The 17,506-nt window shown below is 50.8% G+C and overlaps 1 protein-coding gene across 1 annotated transcript in view; it reads left to right on the top strand.

Moving 5' to 3' along the window:
* Positions 1-17,506, top strand: part of KIF5C (kinesin family member 5C) — a 146,803-nt gene that overhangs the window by 118,612 nt on the left and 10,685 nt on the right. Inside the window, exons 19-25 of the mRNA XM_081143369.1 lie at positions 996-1,105; positions 3,317-3,418; positions 3,651-3,711; positions 6,543-6,614; positions 9,003-9,107; positions 10,739-10,955; positions 12,164-12,277. Coding sequence (XP_080999495.1) covers positions 996-1,105; positions 3,317-3,418; positions 3,651-3,711; positions 6,543-6,614; positions 9,003-9,107; positions 10,739-10,955; positions 12,164-12,270 — 774 coding nt within the window. The 3' untranslated portion in view covers positions 12,271-12,277. The remainder of the gene's footprint in view (positions 1-995; positions 1,106-3,316; positions 3,419-3,650; positions 3,712-6,542; positions 6,615-9,002; positions 9,108-10,738; positions 10,956-12,163; positions 12,278-17,506) is intronic.

The raw sequence follows: 17,506 nt of genomic DNA, 5'->3' as shown, positions 1-17,506 counted from the left end.
GGGCCTCAGTCTAGGAGAGTCTCTCCTTCCGAGATGTGGGGCAGAGGGGGCCCTGCTGGGCCGTCGGGGACCGTCTGAGTGCGGCCTGGTTTAGAAGGCAGCTGGGGAGGGAGGTGGGAGCCCCTGAGATGTCCGAGGGTAACAGTTATGTGGCGTCCATACCTTTTCCTTTCCCGTTCCTGACGGAGGTGGAAAGAGCAGCGCCTCCCAGCGCGGGCCACGCGCTCGGCCTAACTCCCCAGGAGGCGCCTGTCCTTCCTTCGAATGGAAGAAAACATCTCCTCCCTCTGTCTTTTAAAGAAACACCCCAAATTCAAATTCCCATCTTAAACACAGAGATCTTTATTTTTGGTTACATTTGAAACAGTAAAGAAAAATGTAAGAAAAATGATTGGCAAGTAAGATTTTTAGGTGAATAAAATGAGATATGAGAAAATGTAGAATTTTTATTAGTTTTAGGCAAACCATGAGCCCCACTGGGGATAAACCCATAGTTGAACACTGGCAGGAACCTGCTCCAGCCACAGCAAAACCCTGCCTCACCTTGGTGGCCCCTCTCTTGACTCTACGTCGCTTTGCTGAAAAGGTCTCCGTTGAACATCCCCATAGACTTGTGCAGGGGGCAGGGCGGGGACAGTGATCTAAGCTGTACAGGAGAGGAAGTGTAGCTCACAGGCTACACGTGGCATGAGGTCATCCAGGTAGTAAGAGGTCTGTGTCCTTGAATTGACCTGCCATGTAGCTCGGGAGCTGTAGAAAGCCAGGGAAAACCTTTTTATTCAATTAATGAGTGACTTTGCTCTTATGATCCACTCAATTTTGTAACAGATCCTTGGGTTTTGTCTCAGTGAAGCACGGCAGGTTCTGGGGGCCCCAGTTTGGGGATCTGACAGCCAAGGGGGATGGGGTAGGAGGTAGAAGAGATCCAGGACTTGTCACAGTGTGGGCTGGGAGCCAACGAGTGGATGACACACTTCTCTTGGCCTGGCTTGCAGAAGGCGCTGGAGCAGCAGATGGAGAGCCACCGGGAGGCTCACCAGAAGCAGCTGTCCAGACTTCGAGATGAAATTGAGGAGAAGCAGAAAATCATTGATGAGATTCGGGAGTGAGTTGGCACGGGGCTCGGGGACATGGGGGTGGGCATGGCTCTTGGGCCAGCCTGGAAGGACATGGCTTTCAGCCAAGGCCTCTGCTCTCTTGGCCCTGTGGGCTCTGTGCCCCGCTCTGGGGCCGCAGCGGCTAGACATGCTCCGCAGATCTGTGCCCCCATCTGGAGCTGAGCCTCAGGGGGCACTGGTGGGGCAGGTGGCAGGCGAGCCCAGCTGCCCTTCCCAGTCCCCGTTGAGCAGGGTCATATTGGTAACTCATCTAGGCAGACACATGTCCCGGGAGGTGGGGACACTATGAAAGTACAAAAAAACCCCAAACCCTAAATTGGTCCTGATTCAAGGGTCCAGATAAGTTAGAGAATATTCCAGGCCCTGGCTAGTGTGGCTTCGTTGGTGGGAGCTTTGTCCTGTGCACTGAAAAGTGATAGGTTCCATTCCCAGTCAGGGCACATACCTCGGTTGTGGGTTCAATCCTCAGTCGGGAATACACGGAAGGAACTGATCAATGTTCTCTTTCACATTGATGTTTTGCTCTGTTTCTTCCCCCCCCCCCCCCCCCCGCCCCAAAATCAATAGCCATATCCTCAGGTGAGGATTTAAAAAAAATGCTCCAGAGGAGGCACTGCACCACCTCCTTCCCCAACACCTGCATGCACACAACACAACTCCAAGGCACCTGGTTGCATACGCACACCTCTTAGGGACCGATCACGTCATGTGTCTGCGCTCTGGGACCTGTGGCGTTTGCCAGGATGGCATCATTGCAGCTCGTCTCTGGGGACACCTTCTCAGGGCCATTTTCCTGTTACATCCCAGCCACTGAAGAGCCCCTGCTCCATAAGGGCCTCTCCCTTCTCCTCTCTTACCTTCCACCCCATCACCACACAAGTCACCAAGCTGGGCGGTGCCTTCAGGATCCTCTCCTGAGGGTTCTTCTTAACCTTTTTTACACAGTGAGCTCCTTGGCAATTTTTGAACCTCTTTGTAGAATAATGTTTTTAAATGCCCCAAATAAAAGGCAAAGGCAAACAAAGAAAACCAGCTTTGCTGAAATACAGTTCTGTCCACTGACACCGCCCCCTGCCCCCAGGTCTAGACCAAAGGTTCCGGCCCCTCCCGTTTTCTGTAAAAGAAGAAACATCTCTCTATACAGGAAGCCCAGTGACATGATTTACTTGGGGCTCATGCTGCTAAGTAGGAATCAAACTGGAGTTAGAGTTTAATTCTCCAGACTACTGATCCAGACCTCTGTTCAGTGTGTGTGAGCTGCTCACACACACATTTGCGTTTTAAAAGAGAAGAATGGTAGCTGGAGCAGAAGTGTCCATGGCCTGGGGCTCTGCTCGCAGTCTACCTAAGGAAAGCAGGTGGATGATTCCCCTTCCCTGGGCCAAGGCCAGGCTATCGTTCACCTATTGTTCACCGGGTCCCACGTTCATTATCCTAATCGGTCACCCTCAACAGGTTCACTTGAAAGGGGAAATGAGGGAGGGAAGGAAGGTGAGAAGGAGGGAGGGTTGGAGAGTGAGTTAGCGGGTAGGGTCGTTTCCTGGGCCTGCGCCTTTCAAAGGCCTCTGGGTTTTCCTTCAGAGGGCCTAGACCTGCCCTTTAGTTATGTGGGTCACACAGAAGGATTTGTAAGAGATGGGCTGATGTCATTGTGGACCAGACGCCCCGAACCAGATGGCAAACTTCTTTTTTGCAGAGATCCAATACTTTGTTTCCTCCCTCTGTCCCCCTCCTCGAGGACATCACAGAGCGGGACTGTCACTGTGTGAGCCAGGAATTTGGATTTAGGAGGTGCTTTCAGAACATGGGACCAGAGAGGAAGGGAAGGTCGAAATGGCCAAATAAGATTCCCTGAGAGGTTTATGCTGTCCGCAGAATTCTTCTGACGGGTGCTCTGCCTCTGTTTTAAAATATCAGCCTTTTCCTGTCTCATTATTTTCCCCTTGAAGCTCTCATCCAAGCCAACTATAAATACATCTTCAAAGCCATGTTTCATGCCTCTCAGATGCTCCCCAGAAATTGGTTTTCACTTGGGCAGGGAGGGGGCTGTGAGGTTGTCCTCTGATCCCTCAAAATCCTCCAGAATTGCTGCCTTTATTGCACAGAGCTAATGGGCTGGAACAGAACCTTGTCTTCAGCTGGAGGACTCGGAGTTTCCGACTGATGGAGAATGTATTGCTTTTTCCTCTCCATTTCAGTTTGAATCAGAAACTACAACTGGAACAAGAGAAGCTCAGTTCTGATTATAACAAGCTGAAGATAGAGGACCAGGAGAGAGAGATGAAACTGGAAAAACTCTTGTGAGTGCACTTTAAACGTTTCCTCTGCTTTCTCTCACCCCAGCAAAGTCATAGGAAGTCTGCTCTTGTGATTCAGATTCCCAAATATCTTGGCGAGGTCGGGCCAATTTAAAAACAGATGATGGCTGTGTGTGAGTTGGTTTGTTTTGTTGATTTATCTGCAGGTGCCAGTAGTATCTGCGGAGATCTCTGATGCCCCCTTGGCGGGTCATGACTCCTTTTTGTTTTTTAGATTGCTCAATGACAAAAGGGAACAAGCCCGGGAGGACCTCAAAGGGCTGGAAGAGACTGTGGTATGTCAATATGTTTGCCAACTCATTTTAGTCTCAAAGACCAGATTAGTGTATGGCTTGTTGAATTAGTTTAGTCTACAGTTTTATCTGTTCACACCCATAGTGTATCATTTTAGACATACAATATGCTGTGGAAAAGTGAGAGTTGTAGAATTTATTCCCTAGCTCTTGACAGAATGATTAAACATTTGTCCATCCATCCATCCATCCATCCATCCATCCATCCATCCATCCATCCACCCATCCATCCATCTGTCCATTTGTCCATTTATCCATCCTTAGTGCTGTAATCATGGAACCCCTGAGTAAGAATTGAACTAAATTGCAAATCACTGCCTGCAGTGTTACAGCCTCTGCACCCCGTGACTCTCTTCCATTCAACAGTTATTTGTGGAGCACCTACTAAGGGCAGACATTCTTCTAGGTGCTTGGGCTGCATAATAAACAACAGAGAAGATCCTGGCTGTTGGGCAACTTACTTTTAGCTGGGGGAGACGGACAAGAAACAATAGGAAGTAAATTATGAGCTCCATTGGGTGGTAATAGAAAGTGCAGAGGGTGGTGGTTGGGGGAAGCTCCCGGAGGAGGTAACACTGAGCAGGGATTGAAGCAGTGAGCCTGAGGCTGTCTGGGGGCAGAGCCTTCTAGGCAGTGCCAAGGCCCTGAGGTGAGCGCTTGCTTGGTATGTTGTGGGACAGCAGGGAGGTCAGTGTGGCTGTGATAAAGTGAAAAGGGGGACAGGAGATGGGCACAGAGAGGTCAGGGTGAGAGGCCTAATTGCTCAAGGCCTGTCTTCTTGAATGTTTGGGTGGAGTGGGGCATAGGACCTGCATCCAGGGGTGGGATTCTGAAGCCCATTGCAGGGGATGACGCTAGAAAGGCCGTCTCTGCCACCCCAGGCAGCCCTCTTGCTTTAACAGGATGCTTTGTCTGGGCTGTGGGGCTGGACCCTCCTCCTGCCACATTGATGGGCCTTCTGTTTCCATCTCTCAGTCCCACTCCCTCTGTCCACTGTGACAGGAAGCTGAGCCCTGAGCTTTTACACAAAGGGCAATGGCCTGCGATGGGGAAGGACCTGAGGAACGCAGGTCTAGGGGGGTGGGGAATTATAGTGAATACAATGGGGGGAAATCTGTTGCCACAGGAAGTTGCCTGGACATAAATGTACATAAGCATAACTTATAGACTATTCGAAGGTCTTTAGCTGCTCTTCCCAAACTGTTGGATTCACCTAAAAACAAACACGAGGGGAAGTCACCAGACTCAAGATTCTGTATTATTCGGTACTTACACCCGTGGAAATGCCTGGCCCTTAGACCAGACACCGTGACTTCTCTTCATTTCCCTTTGGTGTGGTGGCATTTTTCATGGAAAATATTTACTGTGATTACAGTTCAGTCAGTAATAAAATCCCTGCCGTGAGGGAGAGTGTGCGTGGCGGGGGATTGGGGGCCGAGCTCCCTCAGGCAGGAGCGGGAAGAGCGTGTCTGCAGAAATGTGAGCCTGAGCTGCACCCTGCGCCTGCCCAGGGAGGTGGCGAAGCCTTGGACAGGTACAACATGCACAGTGTTCATCATAACAGACCCACTTGGCTTCCTGCAGGAAGCAGTTTGCTTCACGGAGGAGGCAACTGACTTCAGGTGCTTCTTATTTCAACACAGTGGCGGAGTGGGGCCCAGTCATCAGACCTAAGTTAACACAGAACCTTTATTCTGAGAACTTTGTGTTCCCACGGCTTTGTAGCCTGTCTCTTCCCTTTTTCTGTGAGCGTGAATGAGCTCCATCCCTTGACATTTTGTGTCAAAGTAGGTCAACTTACACAAACTGAAAAGTATAAAGGTGAGTTTATCTTCCTCCCTTATGGGAAAGTACCCTGCAAGGAACTGATCGTAATACATGGAGACTCGAATGGAAGGAAGAGTTTTGGTTTTCTGATCTTGTTAACGAAGATCACCAAGTTTGACTCAGGCTCTTGTGTTAGCAATCTAATTCCCAAGAGTTCATTTGTAGGAAATAATCCAAAACGAAGAAAAAATGCCCCTAAGAAGTTGAAAATTTTAACAACCACCACAACAAAGGAATGAAAACCCAGTGAGGAAACGGCTGTCAAATATGAGGCCTCAATAAATTAGTACTAGGTACTGTTTATTGAGCATGTACTGTGTGCCAGAAACTGTTGTAAGAGTTTTATAAAGATCATCTCATTTCATCTTGACCACAACAACTATGAGGCAGCTGCCATTTTAGTCCTCACATTATAAATAAGAAAATTGAGGTACAGAAAGGTTGGATCAGTCCCCTGGGATCACCTGGGTGGAAAGCCTGCCAGCTGCTTCATCCACACACTTGGGGGTGCAAAGCAAACAGACCTACCGACCAGGGCCAGGGCGGTGCAGAAACATGAAGACCGTTAGTCAGTTAGGGTGGGAGAATGTGCGGCTAACTTTTCATTTAACCTTGTTGACATTGTATATAATGTGCATGTGAGTAATTTGAGGGAAAAAAGAATCCATTCTGGTGACATACCCCTAGGGATTTTGGCCAGAAAACTTAAGGGTTTTTGTGGCTGAGGGGAAAGCAAAGGTTCCACTTAGAACACAGCAGATGAGCAGGTGTTGTTCCCGTTTGCAGTTCAACTGAGTGAGTTCCCAGTCTCTGCACCTTGGGGTGGTGCTGAGACAATGCCAGGTCAGTGGGGTGGACGTGTGTGGTGTGCAAGTCAGAGGAAGTGTGGGGACACCACGGCCCCTACCGTGGGCTCAGGGATCAGGTGGCCTCGTGCCAGGTGTGTACCCCCACTCACGTGGCATCTTCACAATCTTCTCTTCTAGTCTCGGGAATTGCAGACTCTGCATAACCTCCGCAAGCTCTTCGTCCAGGATCTGACTGCCCGGGTTAAAAAAGTGAGTTCTGTTTTGGGTGACTGAGACTGAGAAGAAAAGATGGCCAGAAAAATTCCTTTTCAGATGAAATATTAGTTGCTTAAATTGGGGCCAGTTATGCTTAAACATTAATTACTTCATGGCAGCGAATGTTATTAAAAGAATGTGCTAGAGGCAAAAATTACTTAGGAACATCTGCCATCTCCTATTTCCTTCTTAGTAAAAGGAAGGCACACTCCTTCCACTGGCCTCCATTTCAAGTGAACGCCTGCTTCTCTGGCTGTGGTGGGAATGCCAGTGTGCACGCTGCAGGGACAGTGCAGAGGAGGTCTCGGCGCGGCCCGAAGCCTGCTGGGCAGTGCCGGACGCCTGGAGTAGGCAGAGGCGGGAGCCCTTGATTTGCCTGTTAGGAGGCCACGGGGGCCCGGTCAGAGTGTCTGAAGCACTTTAACTCCCGGTGTCTTGTGTGCTCTTCCCAAGAACCGTGTAAGCGGTTCGTAGTGTTCTGTGCTGCAGATGTGGAGATAGGCTCAGAGGGTAAATACCTTACCCAACATTGCACAGCTGGGGAGAGCCAGAGGCAGGACTGGAAAGCAGGTCTGTATGCCTTCTGAGTCTGAGCTTCGACTCTCATGCCACACACACTGACCTTGGGAGTTACCGTATGGAGAACCCCAAGAGCAGCCTCAAGAGGTTTAAGGAGGGAGGAGAGTGGAAGCAGCAACATCTTTAAGATGTTTAACAGCGATGGACAAGGGGCCATGGGCCATATCCAGAAGCATCATAGGATGGAAAGAAGCTGTACTTAAAAAAGTGTGTGCATGTGCATGCACATGTGTGGACGTATGTATGCATGCATGTCTGTGAAGGAGCCAAGGGAAAGAGGTGAAATATATTAAAAAGAGGTTATTGATAGAGCCAGAATTATTAGGATAGATGGATGTGTTAGGCTTAGTAAGGGGATGGGACACATTCTCAGAGAGAAGTGGAGAGGCCAAGATGCAGACATTTGCAGGGAAATAGTAACAGTAGAAAGAGGCATCTGACAGCTTCAATCTCAGTTAGTGTGGAGGCTCCGTCCTCCCTGCAGAAAGATGAGAATGGAGAGCCCATGGGGACTGGAGAGGGCTCAGGCAGGTGGCGGGGAACGTGCCAGGGCTGAGTAGAAGGACTGCTGAGTAGTGGGTGAGTGTCCAGCTGAGGGTCAGGGCATGGGTTTGCCGTGGCCACTGGCAGCGTGGTTCTAGCAAGTTTGGAAGCCTAGAAATAAAAACAAGAAAGGAGTAGAGGATGATGGGAGGTTTCAGGGCCTGAATGGCAATGGTCAGACAGGTAGGTAGAGACCACAGTCATCAGACTAGAAATGGCCTTAGGACCTGGACCAGGTGCTAGAGAGAGGTCAGGGCAGAGGTGATGGAGAGGGAGATGGGAGAGTTCGTGACAAGAACTGGAAAGGCTCAGTGTGAGAGAGGAAGGTGATCTAAGGGAGGGGAAGAGCTGGAGATAAGACTTTCCTGATTTCATGATATAAAACTCGAGGAAAGACAGAGGGTCCTCCAAGTGTGGTCATCTGCCAGTATCACCTGGAAACTGCTGGATGTGCAGATTCTCAGACCCACTGAGATCCCCTGACTCAGAGGCTGGGGGTGTGGCCCAGTCGTCTGGCTTCCAAGTCCTGCTCTAGGGAAGTTTGAGAACCTCGGTTTTAGACTGAGGAGACCCAGGTTTGAGATGCTGACACAGCTAGCACCCCTTGGGAGAAGAGGTACACTTCTCCATTTTCTTGTTTGCATGTGTATTTCCTACCTGTCCTCCTGCTCAGCTTGGTGCTACCAGCAGTGCTCTGTTTTTGCCATTTTCAAGTCCTGATCCATTGAAGAGTTCACCCAGGGCTCAGATGCAGTGTGACTATTTTGAAGTGAATTCATTAAGGAATTTTATGGAAGTGGAAGCTGAAGGGACAGGCAGAGCCGCTGAGACCTCCCCCGAGCATGGACACTTGCCCACAGCTCGGTGACGAACCCCACCTATGATGTTTGAAATCAACTTTAGATCTTGGGTTTATGTTTTCACATCGGCTCTTAATGAGTTTTGAGACAGTCCCTTTTGCAAAGTATTTATCTACCTGCCAGGGAGAGGTCCATGTCACAAAGAGAACTAATCCGTGTCTTTCAAAAGAAGATCTGAAGGTTTTTCCCAGCCCTCTAACACTTTTGACACCAACCAAGAACTTACTTGAGAAGGTCGTTGAGTTTAAACTTTTAGAACCTGTTTACTCTCATTTTCAGAATAACCTTTAGTGGAACTGGGAATCTTTTTAAAGGAGATTGAGAACGTATCACGCACGCTACGCTGGGCTGGGGGTGGGCAGTGTGGAGGCTCGCTCGCTGACCCTTGGTGTTGGTGCAGAGTGTAGAGCTGGACAGCGACGACAGCGGGGGCAGTGCTGCCCAGAAGCAGAAAATCTCCTTCCTGGAGAACAACCTGGAGCAGCTCACGAAGGTTCACAAACAGGTAGGGAGCTGCCCCTTTGCCTCCTGCGGCTCTCTCGCCTGGACGGGACCCCGCTGGACTTGGCCGCAGTGCAGGCAGAGGCTCTGATCGAGGAGCCAGAACGGCCCCTGAAATCCTTCAGTCCTCCGTGACTTCCCTGATGTGTGAAACACTGTATTTCATCAAAGCCAATATGAGGAATTGAGCCTGAGCTCTGTGGGCTTTGGGGAGTGGGATGTTCAGAGTTCTGTCCTTTCCCGCCACCTGCAGTCCCGACCTCAGTCCCCAGCTGGCTTTGGTGTCTCTCAGGATGCCTCCGAGGCTCCTCTGTGGACTCCGAGGCTCCACAGAAGGCAAACTGGACACCGCCGAGCTGGTCCAGGCCCCTTGCTTTTGCAGATGAGGAAACAGACTGGCCCGGGGTGGAAGAACTGGGAGCGGCATTGGCCCTTCCCTGCTCTGTTGCTCTGTTTCTTGGGCACCCTCTCAGGTGCCTGTGATGGCCTAGCGTCTGTCTAGAGTCCTAGAGAGCACTGACCATGTCCAGACCAACGGTGACTTGGCAGGTTCTTGGCCTCCTTTCTGTTTGAATGCTGGAATGTTCACGAGTTTTTTTCTCTAAATCCTAAAGATTTGGGATATGATGGAAATGGTCCATCTTTATGGGCCACACGGCTGAAGGGATGTCATTTCTCTCTGACGCTCCGGGTAAGCCCTCGTCACCATTGTTGGTGATGGCATTTTTCCATCTCCACAGAGGGAGGGCCACAGATTCAGCGTGGTTGAAGTCATTCAGATTGTTGATAGAAATATGAAAGTAAAAACTGTCAGGAAATAGGGCCCTGACATTCAGTAATCATTTTATTTATGGATTCAAGGAATGTTTACTAAAAACCTTTTTGCCCAGCCTGAAACTGGTGCTGGGGACACACTAGTGACGGACACTGGTGTTGACCCAGTAATAGTTCAGCCTTCATATAGCCCATTCTGACTTTCAAAACTTGGTTTTACACTTGTATTCCCAAACTGGTCCCCTCATGTTCTTTATAGATGAGAAACCCTAGTGGTGAGATGACTTGCACCAAGTCAGACGGCCAGGAAATGAGAGCACTGGCTTTTGGGCCCCTCCTGACCCAGGCGAGCCTGCTGCTTCTTAATTGAGGGTCCTAGGTGATGAAAGAAAGAGCGATACCCCCGAGCTACCTGTTAGCCTCTGGATACGCTGCAGAGTGGGGTCCCCACCACATGCTGCTGTGGACAGTGGGTCCCGATGGAAGGAAGTTGTCACAGAGTCTGGGACATGCCGTCCACCGAGCACCTTTGCTTTATATTTCTTACCGTTCACCGGCTGACGTCAGAGTTCTGCTCTCCCACTCCTCCCCATCCACTCGGGCGACAGGAAGGGAATCCTGCCTGAGCTTGAAAGTTTCCTGTGACCCAAACAGGCTTTAATTCGACCCTACACCCCTCTTCCCTTCCTCACTCCTGTGAATCATGTAGTTAGCAAACTGCTCCCAGAGTTTATGGCCATGGACTTTCCACCCGGCAGGGGGTGGTCGGTCAGCTGCAGAGTCCGCTTCTGGCTGCCGTCCTGTCACAGTCACGGTGCCCGCTGCCCCTCTGGTAACTCGCACCTTCCCCTCCCGCCCCAGCTGGTCCAGGACAACGCCGACCTGCGCTGCGAGCTGCCCAAGCTGGAGAAGCGGCTGCGCGCCACAGCCGAGCGCGTCAAGGCCCTGGAGAGCGCGCTGAAGGAGGCCAAGGAGAACGCCATGTGGGACCGCAAGCGCTACCAGCAGGAGGTGGACCGCATCAAGGAGGCCGTGAGGGCCAAGAACATGGCCCGGAGGGCCCACTCCGCCCAGATTGGTACGTGCCCTTGCGCGTGCCGTGTGTGCCCCTCACCTGGGCCCCTGCTAGACGGTGAGGACTCCACGGCCAGAAGCACTGACGCTCTGAGGCCGCCTGGGTGTCTGCTCCGGATCAGGTGAGGGGCTGCGGTCAGGCTTGCAGGGCCTAGGCCGGCCGCGCCTCCCAGCACCCTGTGCCCACCCTGGGAGAAGGGAACGTGGGCACACACTTCTTACGCTGAGATTCCAGTGCACACTGTGGCCTTCAAAGCTGCTGATTTGAGCAGAGGCCGGCTGGCCTAGGCTGTAGGCAAATGTGTTGGGCTGTAAACAGATACATTGTCAGATATACGAGAGTAGACAGCTATTTCTCAGGATGGCCTGAAGGCCCCTCTGTCCTGCAGTGGGTGGAACCATGAGGAGCGTAGGTAGCAGGAGCCTCAGGGAATGTTGCTTGCAGGTGCAGATCTGGAAATGTCCTGGGTCCCAGGCCTGGCATCAGTGAGCGCATGTGGTTCTAAACTGGGGAGGGGGCTGGACTCTAGCCCCTTCAAGACCCGGACTGGGGCATTTTGCCTTCCAGGGAAAGAATGTAGCTGCTCAGTCTTGTTCCCAGGACAGAGCTGTAGGAGTGAAAGGAATTTGGGAATATTCTCTAGAGGCTTTTTACAAAACTGAAACATCTCCAATAGCATGCAATATTGCTGCCCATCAGGTAGTGCTGTTCCGATGTTTTCTAATCCAGCAACTTTATGCTTCTAGTTTTCAGATTATACTTTAGATTAGTGGCTCATTGGATTTTTTCACCCTTTGTATTTATTGGATTTTATACCCTTTGAAAACCTACTGAAGGCTAAGGACCCTCTCCCCAGAAAAGTGCATCATAGGCAGAATTCTGCACCCAGTTTCAGGGGCCCTTGGGACCCATGGGGACCTAGGGATTGGCCTCAGACTAAAATTGAAAATCCTTTGTTTCTGATTTCCTCAATCTGAATTAAAATAACTGATGTGTAAGTTCTTCCTGTCTTCTAAACATTGGATGCTCTGGATTAGCTGACTGTACTAATAGGAGGGCAAACCTGCTTTCAGAAACTCCAGTGGTTGAGAGCTGTAATGTTGACAAGAATGATGTCTCTTGGTTTTCACACGTGGCCTAAAGGTACCTGGGTGTGGCTGTTGAAACCCTTTCTGACTGTCCCTTCTCTTCTTTCTGTTGGTCGGATGCAGCCAAGCCCATCCGCCCAGGACACTATCCAGCATCATCTCCAACGGCCGTTCACGCCATCCGAGGGGGAGGAGGCGTCTCATCGAACTCCACCCACTACCAGAAATAAATGAGAAGTGAGTCCTGGTGTTGGGTGGTTTCCGCCTGGGGCAGACCCCTGCCCCTGCCTGGCTCCCTCTCATGTGTGTGAGGACCTGCGACAGACAGGAGACAGTTCTGCTCCACCCCAACCCCTGGGGTCAGGGGTCAGGGGTCAGGGACCAGGGCCTGTCCCTCTCAGTCTGGAGCCCTGGGTCTTCTAGGGGGGGCCACCTGGCACCAGGGTCCCTGCAGGGCCAGGAGAGGGTGTGGTGAATGATTCACCTGGGCTTTCTTTTGTCTGTGGGACTCCCCTCTGTGGCTGGCATCCAAAAGGGCATTACCCGTTTGTCAGTTGCTTTTACCCAGAACAGACAGACGTGGGCGGGTAAGTCTCAGGAATGACTCTAAAGAAAGAGCCAGATAATAGTCATATTTTTATAATTACCATCTGAACTCAGCAAGTGGCGTTCTAAAGAAACATGCCAATTTATATCTAGGTGGGTCCGGACCAGTTTTTCCTTCGGGATGGTGGGCTGTAAACTTCTCTGTCCACAGCCCACATGCCCAGTGCTGTTCTCCAGCAAAAAGGAAAGAAAAAAGTAATACGCTTTGGAAGAGAGAAGGAAGGAGCACAAGCCTGCCCGTTTGTGCCCGAGACAGAGAAAAGAGTTACTGGTTAGTAGAGCAGACAGGCAGCTAGGTGGCCAGAAAACTTTGTTTAGCGAAACTCTGACTTTGAACCAGTAGCCTGTGGATGGGAGGAGGTGGGTCCGAGAGGTGTCCTTGACCTCTAAGCCCTCACCAGGAAGCTAGCCCGTGACAAGGGCGAGTTTGCACAGCACAGCCTCAGTGACCGGGGCAGCAGCTCTGTCCAGTCCTTTTGGCACTAAGGTAAGGACAGTGAGTGGGATGGGGCTGGAGCCCTCACTCGGGAGCTGACAGCATTGCTCAGGCTCAGACTAAAATTCCAAGGAGGAAGCTTGGTGGCCCCACCCGGGCATCATTCAGGGAGCGGGACAGGAGGGAAGGCGGAGGCAACAGCGAGCAGGCGGCAGGTCCACCCACGCCTGCCGTATACGATAGGAATGACCTTGGCAGTGGGCCACCCCATTCAGATCTGACCTCTACTTCCAATCAGAAACAAAATAAAGTCTGATGCTATAAAACGGCTTTTGACTGTCATGTGGTCAGTATCAGGGTTGACACTGGAAGGGAACTGGAAGGTCAAGTTGGGCGGCTCAGAACAGAAAAGCCTAAAGCACTGGTTCTCGAACTACAGCGCCTGTCGGCATCGTCTGGCACCCAGAGACGGGCTTGTCAAAGGAGCATAGGACCTGGACCTTTGTATTTTTACCAAGTATCCCAGGTGGTTTTGTTTGAGAACTACTATCCTAAAGCAATTATGACTTATATAAGATGGAAGTTTATTTCTCTGTCACATAAAGGAAATTTGAGGTGGTCTGTCACAACAGAAAGCTAGCCTCTTAAATGTAGACTCACCTTTCTCAGCAAGTACCTTCCTTTCCTCAAGGTCATCTCAAGGCCACAAAATGACTTCTACAATTTATGTTCCGAGTGTAGTAAGTGGAAAGGAAGCAGAGATGGGGCAAAAGCAGCTCTCCCACTGAATCAGTGTCCTTATTTGAGCAGCCTTCCTAGATATCCCGTGCAACCCTGGTGCCCACATCCCTCTGGCCGTGCCTCGCTGCAAAGGAGGCTGGAAAACGTGGTCTTTAGCTGGGCACATCACTGCTCAAATAAGAGTAGTGTTCTTTTGCTGAGGACAGGGAGACGGATGCTGGTGGGCACCCAGCACCCTGCGTTTGTTGAACACCTAGCATGCAGCAGAGCTGTGCTGGATGTAGTACCTGCATCACCCCACCTGAGGTGAGCATGCAGACAGGTGTCTGTGCTTGGCTCCCAGCAAGCTCTCAGCAAGTATTACCAGCTCAGGGACCCTGGGTCCAGAGACTGCAGTGGGTGGTCCCTTTACTAAAGCTGCCCTGGAGGCCGGCCAGACCTACAGTGTATGTGAGGTACACACAGCCCGGTGTTGGCCGTTCATCCGTTCATCCTATCGTCTTCTCACTGAAGATGGAAAATCACTAGGTCTGGTGAGACTTTCAAAGTAACAGAACTGCCCTCACCCACCATGGTGATTTGCTTGTTTCTTTACTCAAAGTGTTAAGAGTGGTTTTGAGTATTTTATCTGAAACCTCCTTGACCTACTTTACACATTTGTACAACTCCTGTAGCTGGGCGCTTTTCTCACCGTGTCATGAATAGGCCCCCTTCCTGCCATCAGGATGGCAGGATGGCTGCAGGTCTGGCTTTGGACAAGAGGCCTGGTCAGTGTCAGGTCTTCCACATCCTTCAAGTTATTTCACCTCAGGGTTGGTTTCCTTTCTGTGAGGGGGGGAGAGTCCTTTCCCTGGGTCATTGGCATTGATGTGAGAACTAAATGAGGTCATGCTTCCAAGCTGCTTGGCGTATAGCAAGTGCTCAATTAAAATGTTGGCCTCTAGGTCTGGCCGGCGTGACTCAGTTGGTTGGGCATTGTCCCGTGTACCAGGAGGTTGCCGGGTTTGATTCCTGGTCGGCACAAGCCCAGGTCGCGGGCTTGATCCCCAGTAGGGGCCGTGCAGGGGGCAGCTGATCTATGTTTCTCTCTCTCCCTCTCCCTTCCTCTCTCTCTAAAATCAATAAAAACATTTAAAAAATAAAACAAAATGTCAGCTTTTAGTAAAAATGAGCAGTAGAGTATTAGGTGCATAGTAGGTAGTTGGTAAATGTTGGTTTATAATCTCCTTTATTTCACACAGTTGTTACAAAATATTTTTTAGTCTCTGTAGCAGTAGATTATAGCTACTCAGTGCAGAAGGCCCGTGTCTGAGGAGCCTGTTTGCTTCTATGTGCAGATATAAGGGGTTTTAATGACACTCTCATTTATTGAAAAGTTATGAACGAGAACACTGACTATTTTTAAGGAAAGAACATGGACTATTTTAAAGAAAAGACTAGGCGTTTGTCAGTGGAGGTAAACAAAAAGGATCGTATCCAGGGAGTGGAGAAGTATGATTGGAAGTGAGGAAATGCCAAGTCATTTCTAAAGAAATAATTGGAAATGTGGGATTCATGGTTTAGACGAGGTCACACTGAAGTCGCCTTTCTGGATCCTGGGACTCTCCCTCTGAAACATGCGAGTGCTGGTGGAAATTATTTCAGCTGCCTCCCCCCCAGCGCTCTGTGGGCCCAGACCGGCGCACTCGTACTCGGGCAGTGTCTGGATACCTCTCGGAATTCCTTCTGCTTCATTTCAGGAAATGCAATCACAATGAGTATTTTGCTTTATTCTCAAGGTTTCAGAGGAACTGAAGATGTCCAAGTCAAGGTGTAGAAATCAAAAGAACTCAGGGTAATGCTGGCTTTTATCAAATCAAATTTAAATATAGGGGGTCTGCCTCATGAAAAGGGGGACTGTCTTTTTCAGACCCCAAAGCTGGCCATGGACAGTATATGCCACAAGCTAAGGACATGGGTCATGGCGTTGGCCAGAGGTGGGTTCCGGCCCTGGCCGTGGCTTTACTCCTATGAGACGTCGGGCCAGTTTGCTTGATTTCCTTCAGCCTCAGTTTCCTCATCCACGAAATGGGATTGGGCGTGAGAGCCTGCTCTGTGCTTTGTTTAACAGTGAGTGAGACCAAGAGGGCTCTGTTCTTGTGTAGTGATCTGCTTGTTTGGGGGAGACACTGCAAACAAGCAAGGTGACTTCAAATAGTGGTAAGTGCACTGAGGAAAATAAGAACAGGGTAGTAGAATAGGGATGGGGGATGCTTATTTAGAAAGAGGGCCTGACATTCAAGCTGAGAACTGAATGATGGAAGGAGCCAGCCGCCCAGTGGCCGTGGCCCGGGGCAGAGTGCACAGACCCTCGTGGCAGGTGGGCGTGACTGTGGCGTGTTCGAAGAGCCGAGGAAGGCTGATGGGGCTGGAGCACAGAGCACAGTGGAGACCGTCTTGATTCCAGTTGTTGGGGAGGGAGGTGGGGGCTGGATAACTGAGGCTTTGAGGTTCAGGTGAGCAGTTCAGAGTGTAATCTAAGTGTGCAGGGCTACTGGGATGGATTTGGGTGGATTTGGGATGGAAATGGTGGGAGCCGGTTCATGAGCGGAAAGGGCCACTATGGGCTGGGCTTTGGGGGAAGGAAGGGGGTGGGGTGAGCATGAGATCAGGGGCACCCCCAAGAGCCTATTGCTGATGTCCACGTGGAAAGGGATGGCACTGAGCCAAGGTGGTGGTGGCAAGTGGGCAGGGTCAGCCTGTGTGTGAGAGCTGAGGGTGGAGGGGAGGGGAGGAGGTGTGGGTAGGACTCAAAAGTGGTTCCTGCGTTTGGGTCCTAGCAACCAGGTGAATATTGTTAACCTTTAGAATGACTGGGGAAATTGGGTTATGAGCAGTTTTTGTGGAAAAACTGCAAGTCTGGCTCTCATCATCCTGATGATGAGATGCCCCTTGGACATCCAACCCAGCTTGCCTTCCACATGGTGCATTCAGGCTGTTGGATCGGCACGTCTGCAGGTCAGGAGAAAAGTCAGGGCTGCGGTGGTGGGGAGGCGCGGCCTGGAGACTGTGCTTAAGGCAGCCGGCCTGGAGGAGGTAACCTGGAGGAAGTGCGGGTGGAGGCAGAGGGCAGGAGAGTTAGGCAGGCCCTGGTCAGAAAAAGGAGGTGGCACCGGCAAAGGGGTCTGAGAAGGAGAAGGTGAGGTTTGGGAGGTCAAGTGGATACTGGTTTCTAGAAAAAGGTGGTCGGTTGTGTCAAGGCTGCTCAGAACTGGAGGAAGATGGCGACAGAGACTGGGTGGTTGGCGAAGGCCCAAGGGTGGTGACCTTGAGCAGCTTCAGCAGAGGAGGTTGTGGCCCAATCAGCTTGAATTGGGGGGGGGGGGGGGGGAGAAGTAGAGTCAGCACCTGCACCAGCTTCAAGGTTTATTTGAATGGGCAGAGGAATGGAGGGATGTGGAGTTAAGACGGGGTTTGCATTTCTTTTTTAAGATGGGAGCTATTATGGCTTATCTGTGTGAGGATGGTATGGATCCAGCTGAGGGAGAACGTGGATAATGTAGGAGAATTACAGGTATGAAGTATTAGCTACATGAGAAGCCCTGTGATCCAGGGTGGGGGTGACACTGCACCCAAAGTGGTGAAGGCAGAGCTGAGTAGACACTGGATGGGTAGGGTCACAGGGAGGGTGAAAGGGCTGTCAT

This window comes from Miniopterus schreibersii (assembly GCF_964146895.1).
Source record: "Miniopterus schreibersii genome assembly, chromosome: 7".
Lineage (NCBI taxonomy): Eukaryota > Metazoa > Chordata > Mammalia > Chiroptera > Miniopteridae > Miniopterus > Miniopterus schreibersii.
The sequence above is the reverse complement of the archived record's forward strand: the minus strand, read 5'-3'. Positions and strand labels throughout refer to the sequence as shown.